The sequence below is a fragment of the Heliconius melpomene genome, chromosome 14 (assembly GCF_056956725.1).
Source record: "Heliconius melpomene rosina isolate 202511_hmr_F chromosome 14, ASM5695672v1, whole genome shotgun sequence".
Taxonomy (NCBI): Eukaryota; Metazoa; Arthropoda; class Insecta; order Lepidoptera; family Nymphalidae; genus Heliconius; species Heliconius melpomene.
The window spans coordinates 9,154,218-9,179,141 of record NC_140402.1 but is presented as its reverse complement, the minus strand read 5'-3'; the positions used below and the strand labels follow the sequence as shown (position 1 = coordinate 9,179,141).

The 24,924-nt window shown below is 31.7% G+C and overlaps 2 protein-coding genes across 2 annotated transcripts in view; one reads left to right on the top strand and one right to left on the bottom strand.

Annotated features, from left to right (window-relative positions):
- Window positions 1–6,640, top strand: part of Eps-15 (Epidermal growth factor receptor pathway substrate 15) — a 33,977-nt gene extending 27,337 nt beyond the window's left edge. Inside the window, exon 17 of the mRNA XM_085197256.1 lies at window positions 1,484–6,640. Coding sequence (XP_085053382.1) covers window positions 1,484–2,245 — 762 coding nt within the window. The 3' untranslated portion in view covers window positions 2,246–6,640. The remainder of the gene's footprint in view (window positions 1–1,483) is intronic.
- A 636-nt stretch (window positions 6,641–7,276) lies between these two features.
- Window positions 7,277–17,031, bottom strand: LOC146532325 (uncharacterized). The gene is made up of 4 exons (XM_085197255.1): window positions 16,872–17,031; window positions 13,802–14,559; window positions 10,367–10,597; window positions 7,277–7,759 (listed from the first exon to the last, which is right to left on the bottom strand). The coding sequence occupies exons 1-4, from the start codon at window positions 16,933–16,935 to the stop codon at window positions 7,577–7,579; spliced, it is 1,236 nt and encodes a 411-aa protein (XP_085053381.1). The 5' UTR covers window positions 16,936–17,031; the 3' UTR covers window positions 7,277–7,576.
- Between the last annotated feature and the right edge of the window lie 7,893 nt (window positions 17,032–24,924).

Sequence of the window (24,924 nt, the reverse complement as noted above, 5' to 3'; positions counted from 1 at the left end):
TATTTTATTAAATGTTTTTTTGGGTTTAAAAATAGATTATTTTCAGATTTTTAGTTGGTTATTTTAGCCGTTTATTCCCTCCCACCCTTTTTAAAGTGGCATGTTTCAAGTGATTTTGGTAATTTAGTGCTGTTTTTTTTATTTTTATTCTATTTTTTATTTTAATGCTGCAGAGAAAGTAAAAGATAATAAATGTATGTAAATTTATTTTTTATCTGTAGAACGCACGTCTATAGGAGAATGGCATTTTGTATTACTTTTTCGGTTTTGATAACTTTGCGGCCATTTTGTTTTAACTTTTTTTTTGGTAATATGACGTGCATTTTTTAAGTAATATTTTTTTTTACTTTCTCTGTTGCGCATTATGCCATTCTCGTATGTTTGTGCACATAGAGCCTTAAGGGTATTTTAATTTGATTTGTTTTTTAATTTATAGAACTAAAATTTAAACTTTTAGTTAAATAATTTAATTGAAAAAAAAGTTTGAATTTTATATACCGCCATTTTGTTCCGCTTCGCTTAGCGCTTTTTGGGACGAGCGTTTTATTTGCATTTATTCATTATTTTTATAAACATTTCATTTTTTTATTTATTTATTTATTTGCATGTTAGCTTATCATAATATTTCTATTGCTATTTTTAATTTATTTAGGATTTCTATTTCATGGTATTTTTTATATATTCATAAGTTATCCAGGAAAGACAGGAACAGGAACAAATATAAATTAATGAAATTAGTGCATGCATTAAATTTAGTTAATATATAAAAAAAAAAAGATTTAGTTTAATAATATAATAAATAATAATAAATTTAAAATGCAAATTTTTATGATTTACAGAAAATTTCTTCCTTTTTTTTAATCATACATTATATATGGTATTTGTACAGCAAAAACTAATTAATCCCTTAGTTTTAAAAAAATGCAAAAAAATACATATTTTTTGTTGTTATATTTGGCCTGTTCTATTTAGTTCATTGTAAATTAGCTTGACATGCTAGATGCATGAAATTCCTATCCTTATTTGTTTTATATTTACTCTGGTTATCTTGTTTTTTAAAATATTATTTCACTTTTATTTTCATTAATTAAATAAATAATTCTATGTAAATAATTCTTTTTATAAATATTGTTGTATTTCTGTCACATGACGCCAGCAATCGAAAGAAAAATCTAAAACTATTTAAAAATGTTAAAGACTAACACGTATACCAAAAAAAAACTACATATAATTAAAATGAAACATAAAATAATTTAAATTAAAAAATATGACTAACACCTGGCGTCCTGTATTTGTTTTCATACCATTCTCTCACATATCACTAACATAAAGCTAACACGCTCGCGCTTGTCCCACATTGCAGCGCTAAGCGGATACGGCGGGCGGGAACCTCCCCCAGGCACCTCCTCTCCCCCCTGTCTCCCACATACACACCCCCCGACACCCTGACACACACCCATTCACCGAATCTCTGTTCGCCCAGAAAAAACCCGCCCTCGACTTCCCCGAGGACCCCTTCAAGGACTACCGATACGAGGACCCATTTAATATAGAGGACCCATTTGCGGATGATCCTAAAAAAATCGACCCCTTTGCCCGACCCACATCTGTCGCCGGATTCGAAACAGATGACTTTTTCAACGCATCGGCACTCAACGGAACTTTCTCGAAGCCTGAGAAACAAAGTGGGAGGGTATCAGCACCACCCCTCCCATATGACCCCTTTGCGGCAAAATCCAATAATAATGAAACGTGGACTGCTTGGCCCAACGATAACTGGGCTATGGAGGACGCCTGGAACAAACCTAGCCAAGATGCCTGGGCCAACTCCAGCAAGACCTCTGCAAGCGACTGGAAAACAGACAATTGGGCCAACAAAACTGACAATTGGGCCACCGACTGGGATACCAACGCGAATGCAAACGCTAATTCTAACACTAATAAAAATCTAAACGAAACCTGGCCCACGAGCACGTTGCCCAGCAAAAAAGAGAAATCGCCTAAACCAGTGAAATATGCGAAATCTTTGGTACACACTATCGGGGGTATAGGCAGGTCGAGGCATAACAAGGAGAAAAAGAAACCCACAGAGGCGAAAAGTACTGAGTTTTTGCCCACGGAGGAGCAACAGTGGGCGTGGGCTGCAGCTGAGTCCAAACGATTAGAGGCTGAGGCTGAGGCCAGGAGGAACCGAGAAGATGCCGAATTACAATTAGCGTTGGCTATATCTCGCCAGGAGAAATGACCCAAAAATTCCCTTTTCTTTGGGAAGAAATCGATTTATTAATCGATTAAAATCGGTCGGTTAAAGTGGACGCGAACGGGACTAATTCTTGCCTTACGCAAATAATTCGTATTGGATTCGATTGACGGTTATTGTATTCGCTAGTCAACATGGAATGCAAAATTATTGATTGGGGTCTTCGAACAATTAATTATCTAATAAAAAAGCTATTAAGAGAAATAAGTCGTTCATTCGCTCTTGCATTCATTTACTGACAGTGATGTGGTACAATTCTTAATATTAAATTTTGACCTTTAGTAACCATTTAATAAATAAATGTAATTATTTATATTTTTATCCCATATCCAGAGTATAGATTAAAAATTAATTGTGTCCCTGGCATATTTTTCTCGATAGTTTAATGTGTACATGTAATGTCTTAAAAGGCCTAATGTTGTATTATATAATTTGTACAGTACCTTAGTTTATTGGTTACTTTATAATTTTAATTAAAACTATTTTGGACCTGTTTCAGAAATCATATAAAAAATTACAAAAAAAAAATATCCCGGGTCCTTTACCATTAACTGTTAATATTGTTAATCAAATGATTTTAATGATACTTGTAATGTGAAAAAAAAATAGTTATTATAGAAAAATGATATTTTAATTTTTTTTATCGAATTTATATTTAAAAGAAACAATTTTATTAGTAATTATATAAATTTTTCATTTTACGTTTTTCCCAATTCAAGTGACATTAGAGTTGTGTACGTTTTGTTTTGTTTACAGCTAGTTATTTTGTATATAACGTATCTGTATAATTCCATTCGATGTTGAATTATCATCGAGAAATCCTTGTTTGATTGATGGCAAACATAAAATCGACTTTATTTAATATACTTAATATACTCTTATTTGTATAAAAAAATATCGATTTCTTTTGTTTATTAAATGTCATTGATCAAATGCAAGGTGTTGAGTGCAAAATTTGCATTTTATTGTTATTTATTTGTATGTAATTATTTCCCAGTTATTTTTTTATATTACCTTATTATTGTACAAAACTGTTTAGTTTTGTTAGGTTTTTAAATAATCGCAAATATACCTACAGTATGATTGTTTTTTTTTTAGCCAAGAAGATTTGAAAAATAGTAATCGTTGCATATATAATATATTTGTTAGCGACCTGTATTTTTACCACCGATTTATAAAATGTTTTGTTATTATCATATTTATACATCGCACTATAATTGATAAAATGCCTAAAAACAAAAATAAAAAAAATTGGCTATATTTTTTAAATTGTACAATAGTTGTTTAAATGTTTCAAATACTAATAGTTGATATAAACCTTCTTTTTAACGATTTTTTTTATTTTTATTAAACGTGCGATATATACATCTTTTTATGTATGTTTCTTAAAAACCCTTTTAACTCTTAAATACATAACGTTGTATCCACATCTTCATTTCATTTACCATTTAAAAAAAGCGTCTCCCATACATTAAGTCAAATAATCGACGTATATTAAAGAAATTCATACCAAATTATTAGTTTTAAGCTTAGCAGCGTAACATTGGGCAACACTCGCCGCCGCTAAATACAATAATTATTATAGCTACTCACAACTTGCGGGGGCGCGTTACTGTGACAGTGGCAACACTCTCTTCTCCCCGCGAGGTCATTAGTTAAGTGTAAATGTATGATGATAAAACGTATAATTGTAATATCCTTAAATAAATTGTTATCTGTTAACTCTTTCTTAGGCGCTGTTGTTTATAAATGGAAGATTCGCGCGATTTGTAATTTTTTTTGATTAGTTTTTTTTTAAATTTCATCGTGATGTTTTTTTTTTTCATTTTGTATGTCTAGGTTACAAACCGCGTGAATCGTCCCCAACTGTTATCAATTATATATGTAACGTACCTTCAATAGCGGATTATATGACTCCTTGACGTTGACGTGTATATGTGTATTTAAAGCTATAAATAATAAAAAAAACGTAAAATTTGATAATATTATTAATTAGGTACTAAGATATGCTTCGAATTCCCCTCGACAAGTTTAAATCTGTAATTTTTATCGCATATGTTGCCATATCGCTGGATTATTACCCATATACATAACAATGCTAAGGAAATTGGCTTTTTTATATATAAAAAAAGATTTTTTAATAGTATTAGAAGATTTCAATTTGTCGAGTGGTTTACAAAAGCTGGTAGTGACGGTGCGCGGGCGTTGATTCGTTGAACGGTTGGTACTTCCTTCTCTTTCGCGCACACTGCATTAGAGCGAGATGGCAATATAAATATTATTTTTAACGCTAATCAGTATTATACGGGACCGCGCGCCTAGTGTAGACGACATTATGTTAAAAAACTATTTAAAATATAACTAAAGGCTATTTAATTATATTAAACTGTTGTGTTGAAAATGTTAAGCTTTTCTGCTCATTAGCTTTTTGACACTTTGGTGAAGTGTTGCCAGCTCTAACCCGTTATAGTAGGTTAGTGGTTATAGAAGATATTAAAATTAAACATAATATTATAAAGACATCACATTATTATAATTATAATAGTTAATTCGTTGTTGTAATCTAACGTAATATTAATTGATTAATATATGTATAATATATGCATTTATTGAAGTTTTTATATTTTAAGATAGTTTATTTTCATCTACTATCAGTCTGTCGGTCTGTTTGCCTGTTTCTCGTAGCTTTTTTTATGCAACGAATTGTAAATTCTAGAGTCATTCCAAAATGTTATTTATTCATATATTTAATGATTTTGCAGTGTAAATTTTTTGATTTTCATTGCGTGTTTTTGTTTTAGTAAAAAAATGTAAAGAATATATGAAAGTTATGATTGTATTTCGAAATTTTACTTATAGAGTCTTTAAAGGTCGTCGTAAACGTGCTTGTAATTTACAACATAACATAGCTTGGCTGAACATTGTTGATAAAGCTAATATTTAAAAAAAATCCTTTCTTGTATAAAGAAAATACATAAACCTTATTTTATTGCATTATTTAGGTTGCAAATAAAAGATGAACGAAACTAATAATTAAAAAATTTTCTATTAAAACAATTACCTATATATATTATATTCGGTACAACCACATTTGCTTTTTACTAACAAAGAAAATGAGATTGAGGAAGGATATCACTATAATATTGTGAAGAAATACTCTAATTTTAACTTCAGTTTTAGCACGTATACGCGACAGAAAAGCAGTCCCCTAAAGTTACCTAATTTTGTGCTAGAAATAAATTTAAAAGTACAATATTTCATATCAAATTATCGCGTTCGTTGTATGTTAACTTGTGATTTAGCGTACTTAGGTGTTCTGTATACTGTACTAGAGTGGAGTGTGTTGACTCGTGGCACAGCACATTTGCTTAAAGAAAAGGCGAAATTGATATTTCAATTTGCTTAAAAATTGTAAAAATCGAAAATTTTAAGCTTATATCTATGCAATTGCTTAAAACACGTATAAAACTGCTGTTATCAAGCTCTTTCATATACTTTCCTGAGGTACGAGGTAATGAAGCTGTGTCAACTGAAAACACTTGCCAGATATCTAGATATATCTATATGTATCTAGATTTAGGATATCTTTATGGCAACTCCAATAGAAAAAGGCTTTAAATCGTATTTCATATACTTTAGCAGTAGTTTTCTACTATTCATCGTATAAACAATAATATATGTGTGTTCAATTATCATTACCGTACTATTAAGGTCTAAATTTCCATTTTTTGTTCTTTACTGGTAAAAGAATTATTTTTTCGTCCAAAATCTTTGTAGGCATCAATTTTTTTAATAAATATTCAGAAAAATCAGTACTCTGATTTATAAGCTTATGAATTTTGTTTATATTTAATTAGCGTTTTTTATATTATTATAACAGGGACCCATCTTATGTGCAAATCGTTATTAACCACGATACGATTTAAATTGTTTATGCACTAGATAAATAAAATATAGTGGAGTCTTCTAGTTAAAATGAAAGTTGAATATTTATACGCGTTGTATGTTTGTACCTTAGTGTGTAGCGTTTTGAATGAAACGTCAATTTGACAGATGACATGTGACAAGTGTTGCCATTAGCATCGAAATTACAGAATTTGAGGGAAATTGTGTTAGGTTAAATGCACTACGTCGACCTAAATAAAATGTTTGTCTTAAAACTGTACGCTTTAATTTATTTTATTTTCAAAGAAAAACTGTTAATTTCTGCAGAATATTGGAAAGCTTGTGTGCCTCGATTTATAATATATAGTTGGATCGTATGAACTCGGCCAGCTAAAGTACCGCCATACGTCATTACCCGCTGACATTGTAATGAAACTGATATTATATTAATATGAAAATAACTTCTGAGATAATAAAATGAACAGCATACTGTAATACACTTGTTTTATTGGAATTTTTACCCGATATTTTTTAATTCTTTTATTTTATTAGTCAAATGTCAATTTAGTAGTAAATTAAAAAAAAATAACGTACTCTCAGATATAACTTTAACAATTGATAGACAAAATTAAGTATTTAAAACAAGATTATGTCATATCAATACTTACATACATAGTAATACTTTAATTCACTTATGTTAATGTTGGTTAAGTTATGTATTTAATTTCATATATTAAATTATTGTTCTACAAATAAACGATAATTATTTAAAAATACATTTTAATACAAATTTATCAACTATAAAATTGTATAAGTTTCACAAAATATGTTAAAATATAAGGCGTCATATTGATTTTATTAAACGACAGCAACAGCGGAGGAATAATTTAACAGTTATAAAATGTTTAAATCAATAGAAAATGCTTTTAAAATTACTTGCTTAATAATAAAAAAGAAAGGTAATAATAAAAATAAAAAAATAATAAACAAATAAAATTAATTTTGCATATATTGCTTATATTCGCATAAACAATATAATGTAGTGATATGTTAGTAACAAATAGTTTTCTTTAATTTGTATAATCTCTTATATTTTGACCAGTTACTTCATTTTTAATTTTTATTTTGTTTTAACTGCTTACTTAGCGTTATATTTTGTGATTTGTCCTGTCATTACAATTAAAATTATTTTAAATTTCTTAATATTATTAATTTTTAAATTAAAATAGTCAGTCACATTCACAATTTTGTTATTGCCTTTAAAATCTTCATACAGTAAAATGGTGGTTTCCACATTATATTCAATAAAGTGTTGCCATTACACAAATTACATTATCAAATTACAATTTTCACACTGGCAATTAAGCTAAATATTATCAAGAAAAACGAAATCTTATAATAATAATGTTATTACAAAATTATGTTAAATAATTAAATAATACCCATATCAATGAAATCGTCAACAATGTCGTTCATTCTCTCAACGTACAGAGTGCTGGGACTGACCGCGAAATCCTTTATCTCTATATTTTCATCTACTTTAGGAGCGTCTTCAGCGTCAACGGTCACGATGAGGAGACAGAAGATGCTTTGAATTAAGCCGTAAGGTAATACCTGAAAAGAATATAACAGATTACAGTGTTTTTATTGGTAAATGGTAGTGGGTGGCGAAATCTTTGAGGAAAAAAATATTTCTATAAATTGGAGAACTGGAGAATAGTCTGGTTAGAAAAATAGAAATATTAACATAGATAAGTACTTTCCTTATTATAAATGACATCTTTTAATTTATATTTAATTTAAATGAATTACAATAATAAGTATTGTTTACTGTGTAAAATTATTACTCATAATTTGAATAAACGGTCAAAGTCAAAGTCAAAATATCTTTATTCCATAAAAATGCTTAACATTCACTTGGACATGTCATAAAAGATAAAAAAATGCAGAACAAAATAACCAAAAAAAAATGTGCAATTTTGACTTGAAAAAAGCCCGTTCAAATGGTTGAGCTCATGAGAAGATACAGGCAAAGAAACTCATGGCCACTCTTTTTAAATGCCAACATTTGTTATAAATCACAATTAACAATTTTAACTTAGAAATAGAGCAACTCATTTCCAAACATCTTTATCGCGAACATAATCTTTAACAGAGTAATAAGCTTTTTGGCAGAGCCTGTGCTTTACCACTTTTTTAAATTTGTTCAGTGATAAATTAACCACGTCGTTTGGAAGTTTGTTATAGAAGTGTATACTTTGACCTACGAATGAGTGAGACACTTTATGGAGCCTAGAGAAGGGCACAGCAAGCTTATTTTTATTTCTTAAATTATATTGATGGAGGTCACTGTTTTTATTAAATTTATTAATATTCTTATGCACATATACTAAGTTGTCGTAAATATATTGGGAGTGTAGTGTGAGGATGTTAAAGTCTTTGAATTTATTCCTTAGTGACTCCCGTGGACCCATTTTATAGACTGCTCGGACAGCCCGTTTTTGGAGCACAAAAATGGTATCTATGTCAGCGGCACTACCCCAAAGTAATAGGCCGTAAGACATAATGCTATGAAAATAGCTGAAGTATACTAAACGCGCGGTGTCAACATCGGTCAGTTGACGAATCTTGCGGACAGCATACGCTGCCGAACTAAGTCTACCAGATAAAGTTTCTATATGCGGACCCCATTGTAACTTAGCATCTAATGTTATACCTAAGAAAACAGTTTCATTAACTACTTTAAGTTCCTTATTGTTCATCAAAACCCTGGTTTCTACTTGTTGAACATTCTTAGTAAAGAACCTGATACATTTAGTTTTACTACTATTTAAAAGCAAGTTATTGGCACTAAACCAGTGTAATATCCTAGAAAGAGCATTGTTTACATCGTCAATTTCCAATAGCCGTCTATTAACCTTAAAAACTAAAGATGTATCATCTGCAAACAACACCATTTCACAGATATCTCTCATAAGGTGAGGTAAGTCATTAATGTACAAAAGGAACAAAAACGGACCCAGAATAGAGCCTTGTGGCACCCCCAATGCTACAGGTGACCCGTGTGATAGTTTCCCGTTGACATTTACCTTTTGAATCCTATCACTTAAATAAGAAGTGAGAAGATCCAAAGCAATGCCTCTTATACCATAGTGGTGTAGCTTCCTGATAAGAGTTTTATGCTGCACACAATCAAATGCTTTGGACAAGTCACAAAACACCCCAAAGGCATCACGTGACTCCTCCCAAGCCGCGAATACACTCTTTAAGAGCTGAGACTTTTTGTTTTTTACAATATTGAGATTTAACTTCCAGATATATCCCGCACATAGCAGGGTAGGCATAGAGAACCTGGAAACATAGTGCTGTGACACTTCGTGTCTCCATTAAAACAATTTTGTTTTATATTATCCGCCGAATTTTTGAGGCATTGCCTGTTAAGTATCGAAAATCAACGCCGAGCGTTGTCTTGTTTCCAGAGCGCAGTTTCGTACGACTGCCCCAGCGCCACGATTGGCAACACGTGCTAAGGTAAGGTATAACGCATAAATATTGATACTACCCACACAAGCTAGTCACTTGCAAAATAAATACACATACGTAGATTTAGATACCTACATATTATATAAAATATAAATAAGATTTTATTATATTTTTTTTTTAAACAAGTACAGTACCAAGTACGTCTGTACTTGGTACTGTACTGTTTTGGGTTCTGGCAAGCTTCCGAAAATATCTAGGGTTATTTTATTACAATCGGTTCATAAAAGTCTATTTAAAGTATTTAGTTCGACAAATTTGTTAATTGCCGTAACAGTTATTTTAAACAACTGTTTTACTGAATTGACTGAATCTTTAGTTTTCAATTTCTTTATTAATATTTCTATTTCAAGCGGGCGTATCCCCGCACGGGCCCACTAGTAAGTATATAATAAATTAATGGCTCGACAAAATGACAAACACTTCATCTCACGAAAACCATTTCTTTGCTAGAATCAAATCTACGACCTTAAGCTTAACATTTAGCCACGAAACCAACAATCACTTACCTGCTTTCCCATTGTTTCGCGATAGCACAACTTGTGACTAAATTCGCCGGATGCGGGTTCTATTCCTGTGCAGGGAAATGAATTATTTAACATTTTCATTTCCTCACTCTGGTAACAAGATAAAGTGAGCAGCGTTACTCTTCTTTATGCAGGATACGGCGTGAAGTTTTACCTGTTCCACTTCAAAATCGAAGTCTTCTCTCGGATAAACAGAATCAGGGTCCACGTCTAGCCTCTCCAACGCCTCTCTCAGCTCCCTATAGTAAAGCTCAAGAGTTGCTTTGAAGTGCTTCTTCCTGAACTCCTTATCTGATCCATTGAATATGAAGTACATTAGATCGACTATAGGATTGCCGATCTGGAGTGTTTGATAGTCTAGAGATATGATGGCCATTGTACCGTCCTGCAAGAAATTGTAATAATTTTTTGTTTATAATAATAAATTTACTTTACTGCAAATTAAACCAATAAAAAAACAAACGTAAAAATAATAGAAAGTACAATAGGACAGCCTTTTAAGCCATAAAACGATCTTTCCCAGACAACCTTTGGATGTTGGAGGAGGTTAGATAAATAATTGGGTGTGATTTATATGCACATGTAGGTGTAAAAGTCGAAGCAAGTTTATATTGAAAAAGAAACTATCATCAATGCCGTAAGACAAATAAAAAAGACCATCATTGTCCTGGAAAGACATTTGAGCGAAGGCCGAAGGCGAAGGCTAATGTGATTGTGGATTCTCTAATCTGGATAAATTTCGGTATCTAAGGAGCTGTCCTTTCAGCAAACCGCATCCACTCCCGCCACTCAACACGCAATGCCTCGAGAATTCTTCGAAGAGTGTGTCTTATCATTGGGTTCCCAGATTTCATCTGCCTACCCTAAAAAATAATCTAAAAACCTAATCTGATATAGACAATGTACAATGTTAAGTTACGCCACATTACGCGGTATTTTTAAAAATGGACGAAAGTAGGAAAACGGGGCAAATATTTTGTGTTTTACAAAAATAGTGTTATTTTTAACATTTTAAATGTATTATTCTATTCTTAGAAAATGTACTGAATTTGATGCTATTTGCATCAATTATGCAAATAAAATGTTTATTAATTTTCTTATAACAATATGCAGTATAATTTAATTATTATTTACTGTCCTAGATACCGTGAGTATAAGTACTTATATAAGAAGTAATAATACAGCTATGTCAATATAACTTATTATTTAGAAGAGCTGACTTTTAATTCAAGGACTGAGATCTAACATAATATGTTAGTAATATGTTTTTAAGCTGCTCACTATATCCCGTATATAGCTAGCCTAAAATGCATATTCTACGGAAATACCCTTTAGTTTTTGATTACGCGGCGTATCAAATGAACTATAAGTATAAGTTCAGAAACTCCGTTCCCATTAAGACACTTCCCGCCGAGAGGAAGAGCCAAGAGGCATTGCCTCTTAAGTGACGGAATTTAGCGCAACGATTTGCCTTGTTACCAGAGCGAAGAAATGAAAATATCACTTATTATTTTTCAATTTTCTTTACTTTGAAGTAATTATTTTTCTACAATTTAAGTTTTGTTTAAGTTATGGAAGTCGGCTGAAAAGAACCGAGTACCGACCATATACTCGTATAGTTTTTTTATGTTTGTTACTACAGAAGTTTCGACTGGTTGAACCGATTTTGATGATTCTTTTTTATTTGTAAGCTAGCTAACTAGATTCCCGTGTAGTCCCATGTTAATTTGGTCCGTTTCTGACAATGTTATCCATTCAATATCCAATATGTGAAAATTACAAAAATCTTAAATTTGCATTAAATCTGTGCGCACCAAAAGGACAAATCACTCAATATGACGCCGACCGATTTCGATGATTCTTTTTTTATTGGAAAGGATACACTTTAAGGGTAGTTTGATGAGAATTTGGTTCTAATTATGGGATCCAGTGGAAGTCGGTTTTTATTTGATGAAAATTATATTTTCATATTATTTTGGAGATATTGAATGACCGCTTATACGTGTATTCTACTAGACTACTTGTTACTAAGAATGATTTATAGGTAGATACTATAACCCAGTGGCGTAGCTAGGGGGGCGCGAGCGGTGCGGTCGCACCGGGCATCAAAAGGAAAGGGCATCAAAAGGCATCAAAGTCGACGATTAATTTTTTTAAAAGTAGCCAATGTCACATTTCAGTGTCCCTTTTTTTTCACTTTTTTTTTAGACCATTTTAAAGGACATCGAGTCCTAAACCGCACCAGGCAGCAAATACCCTAGCTACGCCACTGCTATAACCCCAAGAGATTTGAATCCACGACCTTCGACAGCCAGGTATGCCTGTACCAACGTACATAAAATACCTATTAATAAATAAATCATTCATTCTAAGTATAATACACTTGACGCCTTTGATGTAATCTCATATGAATAAAAATGCAATTTATTAATTGTTATGTAAAACAGCTATGAGATTTTATATTGAGTCGGATCTCTGGACACGTACGTAATATGTAATTTTTTTAACTTTATGCTGTATCCCGCACAAAGCAAAGTAGGAAGAGGGAACCTGGGAACCTAATATCAAGGCACTCAGTTCCCATTAAGATACTTCTGTTCTCCACTTTATGTCAAATTCTGGAGGCATTGCAGCGTGTTAAGTGGCGGAACTCTAAGCCTTGCCTCGTTACTAAAACGTGAAAACGAAAATATATAAAATATTTCATTTCCTCGAGTGGGAATCGATCCTACAAGCTGTAGCTCCGCGCCTCGACGACTGGTTTTAACATTTGTATCTATAATGTAATTCAAATTTATGTACATCTTTATATAAACTTGTAAATACATATAACAATAAACCAAGGCAGCTTTATGTTGAATCCTGCATGTAGTAAATCCAGTGTTGAGACACTCTGTTCGCTACTCACAGCTCACAGTTGTCACACAATTTTCTTGACATTACGTGATGAGTGGCGGAACTGAACACTGCACTTATATATTTCTTATCTATACATATAAATAAAAATTGGAGGGTCTGTTTGTGATTGCAAGATAACTATATTTTTCAAGAGCATATACTCGTATAGATATTAATTTGCCTGACACCAAAATACAAACGAACATTTTTTTTAATTTACGGGCGAAAACTGCGTTTACCGTATGAACTACTTAACTAGATTTTTCTAAAATCCGAAAAGGTTTAAATTACAGTCAGTTTATTTTTACTGCATTACAGTATATAAAAATTATACTAAAAGTTTTTTAATTACACTTAAATAAATATTTGTATAGTTCAAGCGGACAGGCCCGCGGGGGGGCCGCTAGCCTACAATTAAAAGTATAAAAAATTAACACATATTTTACGAAAGCAAAAATAATCTAATGATAAATTACCTACTTTGTTTTGTTTCCCTCTTTGCGTTAATTCTGAGACCACTACTAACCATTGCTTCGCTTAAAAATATGATTACAAAATATATACGAAAATCTAGACTCATCAAAATCGGTTCACCTAGTTAAAAGTTCTGAGGTAACAAACCAAAAAAAAATACGGTCGGATTGATAACAATATCATTAACAACCAAAAAGATATAGCATAATTAGTTTACCTCACGTTCTTTATGCATCAAGTTGCTCGGTCTGTAGTCTCCGTAAGCGACAACGGGACGTCGCAGTGGCCTTTGAAACTTGCGAAAGTCCTGATCTTCCGAAAAATGCTCAATGAATTTTTGCAACCTCTCTTTATTCTCCTCTCTTGTTGCTTCTAACGCAATTTTCACCACATTTTGAAAATATTCCATCAGAGCCGCATCGTTTTGTTCAGTTTTTAATATATTAGCCGATTCTTCGAAAGCAATAGGATCGTAAACTGACCAAGCAATGGACAAGGCGTGGAGTTTGGCCAAATTTAACACACCTGCTTTAGCATATTCCCTGGTGAATGGCTTAAATCTGTCATAAGATTTATATCCAGCTACGGCCAGGTCCTCTAGAACTAGAGCTTCCTTGTAGCTTTCGTCGTCTGCTGCATAAAATTTGGCTGTAACGATCCTATGTTCAGGGGGTACCATGTGCTTCTCCTCCAAATCTTCGTAGACTTTCTTTATTTTTTTATAAAAAAATGTTTCTATTTGGAATATTCTGATTGGCGTGGCAGATCTCATCTTGTCCCCGATGGCTGCTACCTTCGCAAAAAGTCTAAGGTCATCTTTGTCTGGTGAGGAGATAGTGGCTAAATAAATATGGCTGGTATAATTTGCACCTCCGCTTGAAGTTTTATTAAAATTTATTTCGCAATTTTCATATTTTTGTTCGTCAGCCACTTTTTGTAAGATGTCTTTTAGCACTTTTTCATGATCCATTGTATCTTTAAAAAAAAACGTTAGAAGTGAAATATAACAATAACAATGAACTAGATTGCTGAGATCTAATGTACAAAGTACAAATTCAAAATAAATCTGATTTCTGAATTCTTAGTGGATAAGACAGACAAATGTATAAGATTTTGGTACGGGTACTAAGAAGCCGCTTTAGCCCCTTGCCTTCTGGAAGCGGAAACTCACATTATGGAGGTGATATTTATAAAGCTTTATATATTTGAGGCCAGTCGTATCGTGTCACTCATTCAGTTGTATGACTCAACACGTAATGCCTTCAGAATTCGGCGGAAAATGGAGAACGGAGTGTCATAACACTAGGTTCCCTCTGCCTACACTGCTGTGTGTTAAAAGAATAAAAAATGACATCAAGTTTGAAATTTTAGTATCCCTAAATTTATGTTTTAATCTCGTAAGTTTTTTTTTTGTTTTAAGCATAAGAATTATGATTGTATACTAAGTTGGCTTCCTATTGAATAAATAAATAAACACCGTTGTGCCATTACGTATCCTCATATTATAATAGAATTTGCAATGATATTATAATAATAGATAGTAGGTGCTATCTGTACCAGTAAGATAACAGAGGCTAGTACATACGTTATGCATTTTATCATTATACTTCCTATGTTGACACCGTGGTAGCACTGTGGGTAGTCTGTTGCTTATGAGCGATGATTGTAGGTTTGATTTGTCACGGTACTTGTCACAACTGGTGGTAAGTGCTGTAAACTCCACGGTCCACGCAAACGAATTTGTGGGTGGCCACTAGTTATTAATAGATATAAGTATTGCCGATGCAGGTACGCCCCTCATATGAAAAACTTATACAAAATTTACGTCTATAAACAAGTAATAACCACGAATACCTATTGAAATATACAATAAATCCAATTTGCGTTTCTAGCATAGCAGGATAGGCAAAGAAAATATAGTGGGGATACTCTGTTTGATGATACCTAAGTCCGAAATTCAACACGAACAGAGAGAGTCCGCCGCCCTTTTCTTTCCCAGAATAAAAAAATTAAAAGTTCTTCATTTTCCCGAATGAGGATTGAACCCACAATCATCGGTTTTACAGCCAGACAAAATGCGCCACTGCATCACAATGTCCTAAAAATATATTTTTTTATCTAATAACTGCACGTGTATAGGTAATAGGTATATACGTTACACAACTACTACATGAATGCTCAGAAGGAAATGTCTAATAATATTTTTTTATGTATAGACTAAGATTTCCTTTCCAAGTGCATATATTATCTATCCCTGTTAAAAAGAAACTTCATGGATCGAATTAGGTTCAAATCCAAAAGAGCATGGATTACACAAATACACAAAACTAATGTACAGTTGCAGCTCTGTGGGGATTAGACAATTGTTATTGATTTTAAGAAACTCCGTTTCCCATTAGGACTTTTACGTTCTCCACTTTCCTCCGAATTCTGGAGGCATTACGTGTTGATTGGCATAACTCAACTCCGCGCTTGGTTCCGACGCTAGAGCGAAGAAATGAAAATATACGATTGGAAATACATTTTTTATCAGCTTCATGCTGTATCCCGCACACAGCAGGCAGGTAGGCAGAGGGAACCTAGTGTAATGAGACTTCATTCCCTACTTTCGGCTGGATCCTGGAGGCATTGAGTGTTGAGTTGCGGAAATCACCGCCTCGCTTTGCCTTGATAAAAGAGCGAAAAATGGTAATATACATTCAAATAAATTAATTCCTTGAGTGGGGATCGAACCCACTGCCAGTCGCGTTTTTAGTCACACTTGTTGTGCCCTTATAGACAGGAAAGAGGAGAGACAGAGTCTCTTCTCTACCTACCCTGCTATATGCGGGAGAATTAATTACAATTTAATAAAAATAAATGAAGGTAGATGCATATTTCACGACATATTTTACATAAACTATTTTATAAATTAACGATATAATAGTGTGTTTGTTAAGAATTTCGTTATTATCTTTAAATGATTTTAACATAATAATTCTATCAAGCACAGTTGTATATGATTCGCTATAAATATTTACTTGTGGGAGTTGACTGATGTTAATTTAGAATTTTAACAACAGTATGTATTAAGCTTTTATTAAGCAAATTAATAAAATAATTACTGATATTATACTCGTATAGCATTTAAAATTAATTTAATAGTACTATTTAAAATTTAATTATTTTTTTAATTACTACTGTTATTTAAAAAATATATTAAATATATGTTTACCTACATTAATAAACTTATATGCATATATTTTTCGAATTTTTTATATTTATATGTAGAAAACAAATTTACTTACACAACAAGCGTCCGCGCCAAGAATATGTCAACCTTGAATTAACTCTAAACGTTATACTAGACATAGGACAAATCTAGATAATTAATATGTATTTATAACTTATTGTTAAAAATTATATTTAAATATATTTATTAATAACAATAAATGTCAGAATATATGCTTATTATATTGATTAAATTAACAGAAAATTAAATATTTGATAACCATTTTTTTTTAAATAAGTAATGCCTAGTGGTTGTATATTTTGTACTATTTTTTATCTGTGCTTAATAGACAATTGACAAGTGATGTTTATTTTATTTGTCTAGTAATTTGCACAGATTATATTACTTTTTTTATTTAAATTGAGTCATAATAAACAATACGGAAGTATAAATATTGCATAATATATTTCAATTACTTATTAAGTTTTATTAAATATTTTCATTGTTTTTTGAAATCAGTAGAGTAGACAGAGGAAGTGTTAAGATACTCAGTTCTCTGATTTCTGCCCAAATTTGAAACCCAATGATGAGGAAATTAGTGCTGCACTTTTGTCTACTTGCGTTTTTGTGAGCTTTTGAGGGTAGTCTCTGTCTACCCTCCTATGTGAACTATACAGCGTACCTGGGAACCTAATATTAAGACAATGCATTCCCTATTAATACATTTCCGTTTCTCACTTTCGGCCGAATTTTTGAGGCGTGTTGATTGGCGGAACTCAACGCTGCACTTTGACCTTAGTTGTAAAATGAAATAGTAATAGTTGTTCATTTTCAGGAGTGTAATCAAACCCACAACCGTCTCGTTTAAGCAGTCGCTGTGCGGCTGCGTCATTACGGCCTTGCAATTATCTGTTTGTCTAAAGTAAACATTTTACGCAATAGATCTATTGCATAAAATTAATGATAAAATAGTCATAATACATATGTTAACATTTTTTTGCTTAAAATTTGAACAAAGATTAATTAGCAAAAAAAATTTATAATTTACTAGATAAAATAAAATAAAGTAATTACTTCTTTAGGTTCATTCGATTTAAAATTGTTGCCAAACAAACGATGTTTGGGTAATCTTTGTTATATACGAGTAAGAGTACCTGTATACGTATATTAAAGTCAAATATTGTAGTTACTGCCTTGGTTGCGAGTTCGATATAAATGTGGGGAAAGACGCTCTTCCCACCACTTAGCAGGGCAAGCAGGCGGCACCTGGGAACCTAGTGTTTAGACATTGTGTTGGGCGGTGGAACTCAAAACCGCATTCTACTCGAACCTCGTTACCAGGGTCGAGGTCACCCCCCCGAGTGGGAATAGAATCCACACCAGTGGCACGCTTATGTCTTTAAGCCATGATGGCCTCGTTTTTCCTAGTTTACCTACTACAATACGTGTGGTTTAAAACCAAAGTTGTTTTTATCGGATTCGAGACGTGGCATATAAGTAAGCGCGATGGTTGTGTTTAATTCCCAGTGTATTAATGAATTATTTTAATTCTTAACTAAATAAATTTGCTCTGGTAACAAAACAAAGCGGGGCTTTTAGTTTTGCGACTCAACACGCATTGTCTCGAAATTTAGGGGTCCGTGGGGAATGGGGTGTCTTAACACTAGGTTCCCTTTGCCTACCCTGCTGCGGGATACAGCGTGAAACTAAATAAATATATTGAGCGTTGGGACGGGAAAAAGTGATCTATTATTTGAATATTAAGTGTACGTAAAAATCGTAGGTATAACATATATTTTTTATTCTGTTGTGATTATTTTAACAGATAAATAATAATCTTTGAAATTATATAACTTTAAAGCTTTTTGTTTTATTTTTCATAATTATATGTACATACATGTTTACGTAAATCTTCTAAGAATTTTTCTTTTGAAATTTACTTTGTTTCGATTCAAAAACCGGTACTTATTATCATATTGCGCATTGTTTAAATAAACCGAGAATTTATACTGATTTGTATATATTCAATATATATAAGAATCATAGAAAACAAAAAATATTTTTAAAAAAATTCTTGTCTGTCTGTCTGTTTATCTGTCTGTCTGTATGTATGATCACGCTAATCTCTGAAAGTACTACCGATTTATGTAAAACTTTCACCAATTTCTTTGTTTTAACTTAGCTTAACATCTAAAGTTTGTTTCATCAAAATAGGTTCATTAAAAAAAAAAGTTATTGTCATTTGAATGAACTCAAGGCATGAATTTGCCTGCAAATATAAAGCAATCCATATCTATACTTATACTTATAATAAATCTCTATTTTTTTGTAATTAATCTGTATGTTAAACCGACTTTTAAAACAAGGAGGAGATTCCCAATTAATTATTTTCGATTTTATATTCGATATTGAATTATTCGATTCGATTTGGGTATTTTTTGTAATATGCAATCATTACAGTTATTTTACAAAGAATATTATAAATCATTACCCAAATCAATAATTTAACATTTAAGGCTGTTTCTGAACGAGTAAATTAAATTATTCATTGACGTCAACACATTTGATTGTCAGTCACTGTCTGTTTATTAAATGAATAATCATGTAGTTTAAGCGGGCGAAGTCGCGGGGAGGCCGCTAGTTTGTAAATAAAGGTACTCGTCGGATAACAAATTTATGCGGTAAATGTCTATTTTTCATTAAGGAAGAGAAGTACATAATAAAAATAAATATTGAGTATACTATAAACTTTAATAGTGAAAATATTATAGTTTTAGTGCGCATAGTATAAAATAATACTTAAAATTTATATTTCAGGAACAACATTTTATGTTATTCATACGTTAAAGATTATAATCGAAAAAAAAAAAATTGTAATATTTTTTACTTTCTTAGGAATTCAAATTCTATATATATCGAAGCCTAGTTAAGTAACAAAATATAATAAAAATATTTTTTTGGCGAATTAGTTTAGAGGACGGCCGAACAATGGGACGGAGTGGGAATAGATGGCGCTTTGCGAAGCGGAGCTTCGTGGAGTGGCCCTTCTAGGTGGACCGCCGATCTGGTTGGTCCATGATGAAATTGTTCTGTCCTTCACGTAGATACGAGAGATTCTTATAGTAAGAAATGGTGATGATGTAGAAATCGGTTACGTATGATCAAATAAATATATATACGTTAACTTGTATATGAGAACATATAGCTTAGTGGTCAGACAAGCTGAGAGTATCTAGTGTCAAAATTTGGTACTCTCTGAACTCCATGCTGAGTTATGCCTTACCAAGGAAGGAAAATAAAAATAAAATAAATGTTCCCCAAATCTTGTATTTTCTTTTTTTATTTATTTATATATTATATTACACAATATATATAATATTGTGAGTATATAATTGTAGTATACAGAAATATAAATTTATTTATATGTCTGTGTGTATGTAGTATTTATGTATTTAATATATAATTATTTTTTATTAAATATGTAAATTTTCTATTTTATGCACCGCTCACTTGTATACAACTCCAACATCCAAAGGTTGCCTGGAAGAGATCGGTTTAAACGATAAGGTCGCCTCGTTGTACTTTTTTATTATTTTTTAAAGATGGTATGTTTTTTTCGTTAATGTGCAATAAATTATATTTATAATAATAATTATTATTTATTATTAATATTTTATCAAAGAAAATGACCGTATTTATGATGATGATGAAGCCCTAAAGAAACTTCCCAATTAGTCAACGGAATATAACTAAACAGGTTATCTTATCTTTATAGCCGTATTTTAACCAACGAAATAATATGTTTTTTGAGCAAGGCCGAGGTCTTTCTAGAGACTTTTTCTGAAGACTGGAAGAAATGTGAAAGAAACATTCCCCTGAGTGGAAGATGATCCCAATTATTAAATGAAAAGAAACTAATTAAAAAAGCAAAAGGTGTAATCTTTCCTAAGTATTATATTATCAGATCTGAATGCTATAAGATAGTCGAAGTAGTAAGATAGTCACATCGAGAACGAGACGAGAACATTTTGCCAATATGAAAATTGGTTGAACTGATTTAGCAAAAACGTGATTTTTTTTAACAAATTTAGTTTTTTTTTCTTAATATTGTAGTAAATCTTAAAGAGACACCAAGCAAAAAAAATAATTAAGTAGATATTTACACGATTATGACACTGTATTTCCTACGATAATATTACTAGATATTAGAAAAAAATATTGAATACATAAGTATTAGGTAGGTATGTATAGATAAAATAGATATTAATAATTATTAATGTTTTTTCATTATGTGTATTTTTTTCGTTCCAAGCATGGAGGCTCGGGGTAATTACATCATTTGAATAAATAACAATTTAACGCCATGAGTTCACAATTGGAATATTTCGGATTATGGTTTTATTATCATTATATTTAAGACCCTCGTGGCGCAGCGGTACCGCTTCTGATTGTAAAATCGACGATTATGGGTTCGATTTCCAATCGGAGGTGAAATTATTTTCTTTCTTTCTCTCTAGTAACTATCACACATTGTTTTAAGTTGAGAGGAAAGTGCGGAAACGATTGTCTTAATACCTACTAGGTTCCTCCTGCCTATACGAGTATAACGTGAGGCAAAAAAATCTCAATATATTCAATGCCTTATCTATATATCTGCTGCTGCTGCAAAGAAAAAATAATCTTGAAAGAACAACGAGGTTTTTGTAAGTTAGTGTCCTAAAGCTAACTTCACTCTGTCTAGCCTTCTTACAGGAAAAATCGTAAACCTGCTTTTTAATTCAGAGATACTTGATTGTAGGTACGTCTTACAAATAAAAATATTATGAACAGTATTATCGTAAATCATAAAATAAACTCATTGTTGTTTAATAAGGTTTAATATTGTTTTTATATTTTGCTTAATTTCTACGTACTTCCTGTTTTTTTTTCTATACAAATTAAATTTATATTTATGTTTCCTACATCAAAATTCTATTTTTTTGTAGGATTTTAAGAATTATATATTGTAAATTCATGAAATGCAGTACGTACATAATGGCAAAGTATTTTTGGACCAAAAAAAGAATTAGTAACATCACTATAAGATAAGAAAATTTTATTTAAAAATATTTATCTTTAAAGACGACAGAGGGAATCAGGGAACCTTATGGTGAGATAATCCATTCCTAACTTTCCGCGGAATTCAATACCGCGCTTTGCCTTATTACCAGAGCGAGGAAATAAAAATTATTAAATATTTAATTTTATCGAGTGAGATCGAATCCACAACCAGTCGCATTGGTACCCGCTCGCTTATGGCCGTGTACCACGATTAGAATCGAAAATTTTAGAAAAATACATGAAATTAATAATGTTATTTTCAGAATCATAAGTACCTCATTAATAATGCCAATGACGTAAAAAGATTTTATTGATTATACTAATAAATTGAGTATCGGGTAAATCTCTTCCTTAAAATATAATTAAATAAAAACATTACACAGTTGAAAAATATTTTTAATTTGAGTCATATCATCGTACAATGCCTAAATGATACGAAGCGGAACTAGTTTCGTAATAAAATGTTCGTATTTATGACCTAAGTCTCGCCACGTCATATTCCCGCCATTTTTTCGTTTGATATTAAAAAAGTTTGCCGTATTCTTCATTTATTTGTAACTCTTGGAAACAATAGTACATTAGTCCGTAATTATGTGTTATATTTATTTAGGCTTTACATTTAAATATTTTTCATTTCTCCGTTCTTTTAAAGTCGTCTGTTCTATTAAAGTTATTATTCTATTAAATAAATCAAGAAAGCAAGAAAATGCTACGCTATTGACATAATATATTTGATATTTTGGGTTACAAAATATAATTCAATTTTCATTCAATTAATTGAAATTTCGTAAGCAAAATATCAAAAATATATCTATATATTATTTGTTAATTTTCCGTATATTAACAATTTTAGGATTTGTCAATAAGAAGTAAACTAAAATAATAGTTGACACAAACGTGCACCTCCATGACAGCACAGTAGGAAGAGTTAACGCGGATTTTAAAGGATCCCTTTAACCCTATTTATTGTTAGGATGCTTCCTTAAGCAGAATGTCATGTGCGTGAATTAAAATGGTAAGAAATTTAATTTCATTCGCCATATTTCTTTGTGAGAAAACTAAGTGATTATCACTTATATATCAATATAGGAATATACATACGTACGCTCTGAAACATATAATTAATTATGTTTTCTTAGTTTCGTGCATTGGCTTAGGCACCACTTCATCTTAAATACCGGTCCGGAATGCTGGTCTGAATTCCATATATATCAGGTTAGACAGAAGGAACCTAGTAGCAAACCTGCTACTACCTGCCTAGCCTGTCTAACCAAGCATAGGAAATCTAGAAGACACTCAGTTCCCCATAAATATCGAGACATTGATATTTTTGTCTCGTTACCTGAGTTAGGGCATAATTAAAATAAAATAAGTTATTCCTCCAAGTGAGAAATAAAATCTACAACCATCGCGCTGTGCCGCGTGTGTGTCCTACGACAGCCGCACGCTCTATTTTTTAAAGGAAATGTGTGTAAAGTGGCGGAGTTCAACGCGGTATTTTAGCTATTTGAAATGAAAAACAATTTAAATATATTCTGTCCCTGATGAAAAGCAAGCACTACGTGGCTGCCTGTGAGGAATATTAAATAGAATGCATTGGCCGGGAATCGAACCCTGGCCCTCGACTTGAAAACTTATATACTTATTTATATGCTGAGTGTAAGGGATAAGTAAAACTTGAGTCGGCACAGCTGATGAGTCAACGGCGGGATGTGTCAACAATTAAATGCGTTTTTCTCTAATACTATTCGCAATTTCGAAATAGTGTAAAAAGCAAATTTTATCTTCGTTTAACGTAGAAAATTAATAAAGTATTTTAAAGGATAAGGATTAATACCATTATGGAAAAATATCCCTCACAATAAAAAATATATTGAAATTACTATTTTTAGACAGAAATATGATCACTACACGTTATTCTTAAAAGATAAAAATATGCTGTCGCAGACTTTTTTGTAGATCTTATTAAGAGGAATAATACTCCAGTACATTATTTTCATGTAGTACTTACCATTAAAGCAGCGCATGCGTGAAAGTGTCTCAACGGGTAGGACTTTATACACATTTATCGTATTTATGTTAATTTACATAAGAATGTACAAATAATAAACTATATATAAACCTTCTACGAAAAATACTCGACCTAATGGTGAAAACCGCATCAAAATCCGTTGGGTGGTTTAGAAGAAGAAGAGATAGAAACAACAGACAGACACGAAAAGCGACTTTGTATTATAAGATATAGGATAGGAGGAGGAAAATATATTAAATGTATGTGGAAGTGATTTAAAAAATCAAAGGTCTCTTAAAACACAATAGGAGTCGAAATAATTAACTTATAATAATATTTATCTTTTAGATAATCTCTCTTCAACGTGCAAAATATCTTGTACTAAACTAAATTGCTTGCATTATACGGAAAAGGCAGCCGTAAGATATAATATCTACTTGAACTAGTTTTGTCTTGTGGGTTCGCCTGTGTGCTCTAGAATGTTGGAAATACCTAATATTATAATAACCCTGCGGTAGGCAGAAGAATCTAGTGTTAAGGCATTCCATCCCATACAAATTTTGTAACGCACGCACATCGCGTGTTGAGTCAACATAAAAATAAATAAATGCATATACATAGAAGATACGTATGTACATACTTAATGCTGACATTTAGCACAATATAATTTTTTCCTGCCGTTTTGTTCAATAATATCGAATTGAAACGTAGAACAAGTGTCTCAATGAAAGTAGCTATCTGTATTTTTTAAATCAGTTCACATAACTAATTGATGATTTATTTGCTTGCCCTGAATTCGTCCAGGACAGGCTGACAGTATCTTGCCAAATTGTATGTAATGTATGTTAAATATGTCAAATTCCATTCACTTCAGAGACATCCAGTAGTTTTCAGTATTTTTAACCGACTTCTGTAAGAAAAGGAGGTTATCAATTCGACTGTATTTTTTTTTTTTTAATTATTTTTTTTTTATGTTTGTTACCTCATAACTTTTAACTGGGTGGACCGATTTTGATAA

Coding starts and splice junctions, on each gene's coding strand:
- LOC146532325 (XM_085197255.1), bottom strand. CDS start 16,935: ATGTCTAGTATAACGTTTAGAGTTAATTCAAGGTTGACATATTCTTGG. Junction 14,560..16,871: donor TTGGCGCGGACGCTTGTTGT/GTAAGTAAATTT, acceptor TTTTTTTTAAAG/ATACAATGGATCATGAAAAA. Junction 7,760..10,366: donor TCGATTTTGAAGTGGAACAG/GTAAAACTTCAC, acceptor TATTCTTTTCAG/GTATTACCTTACGGCTTAAT.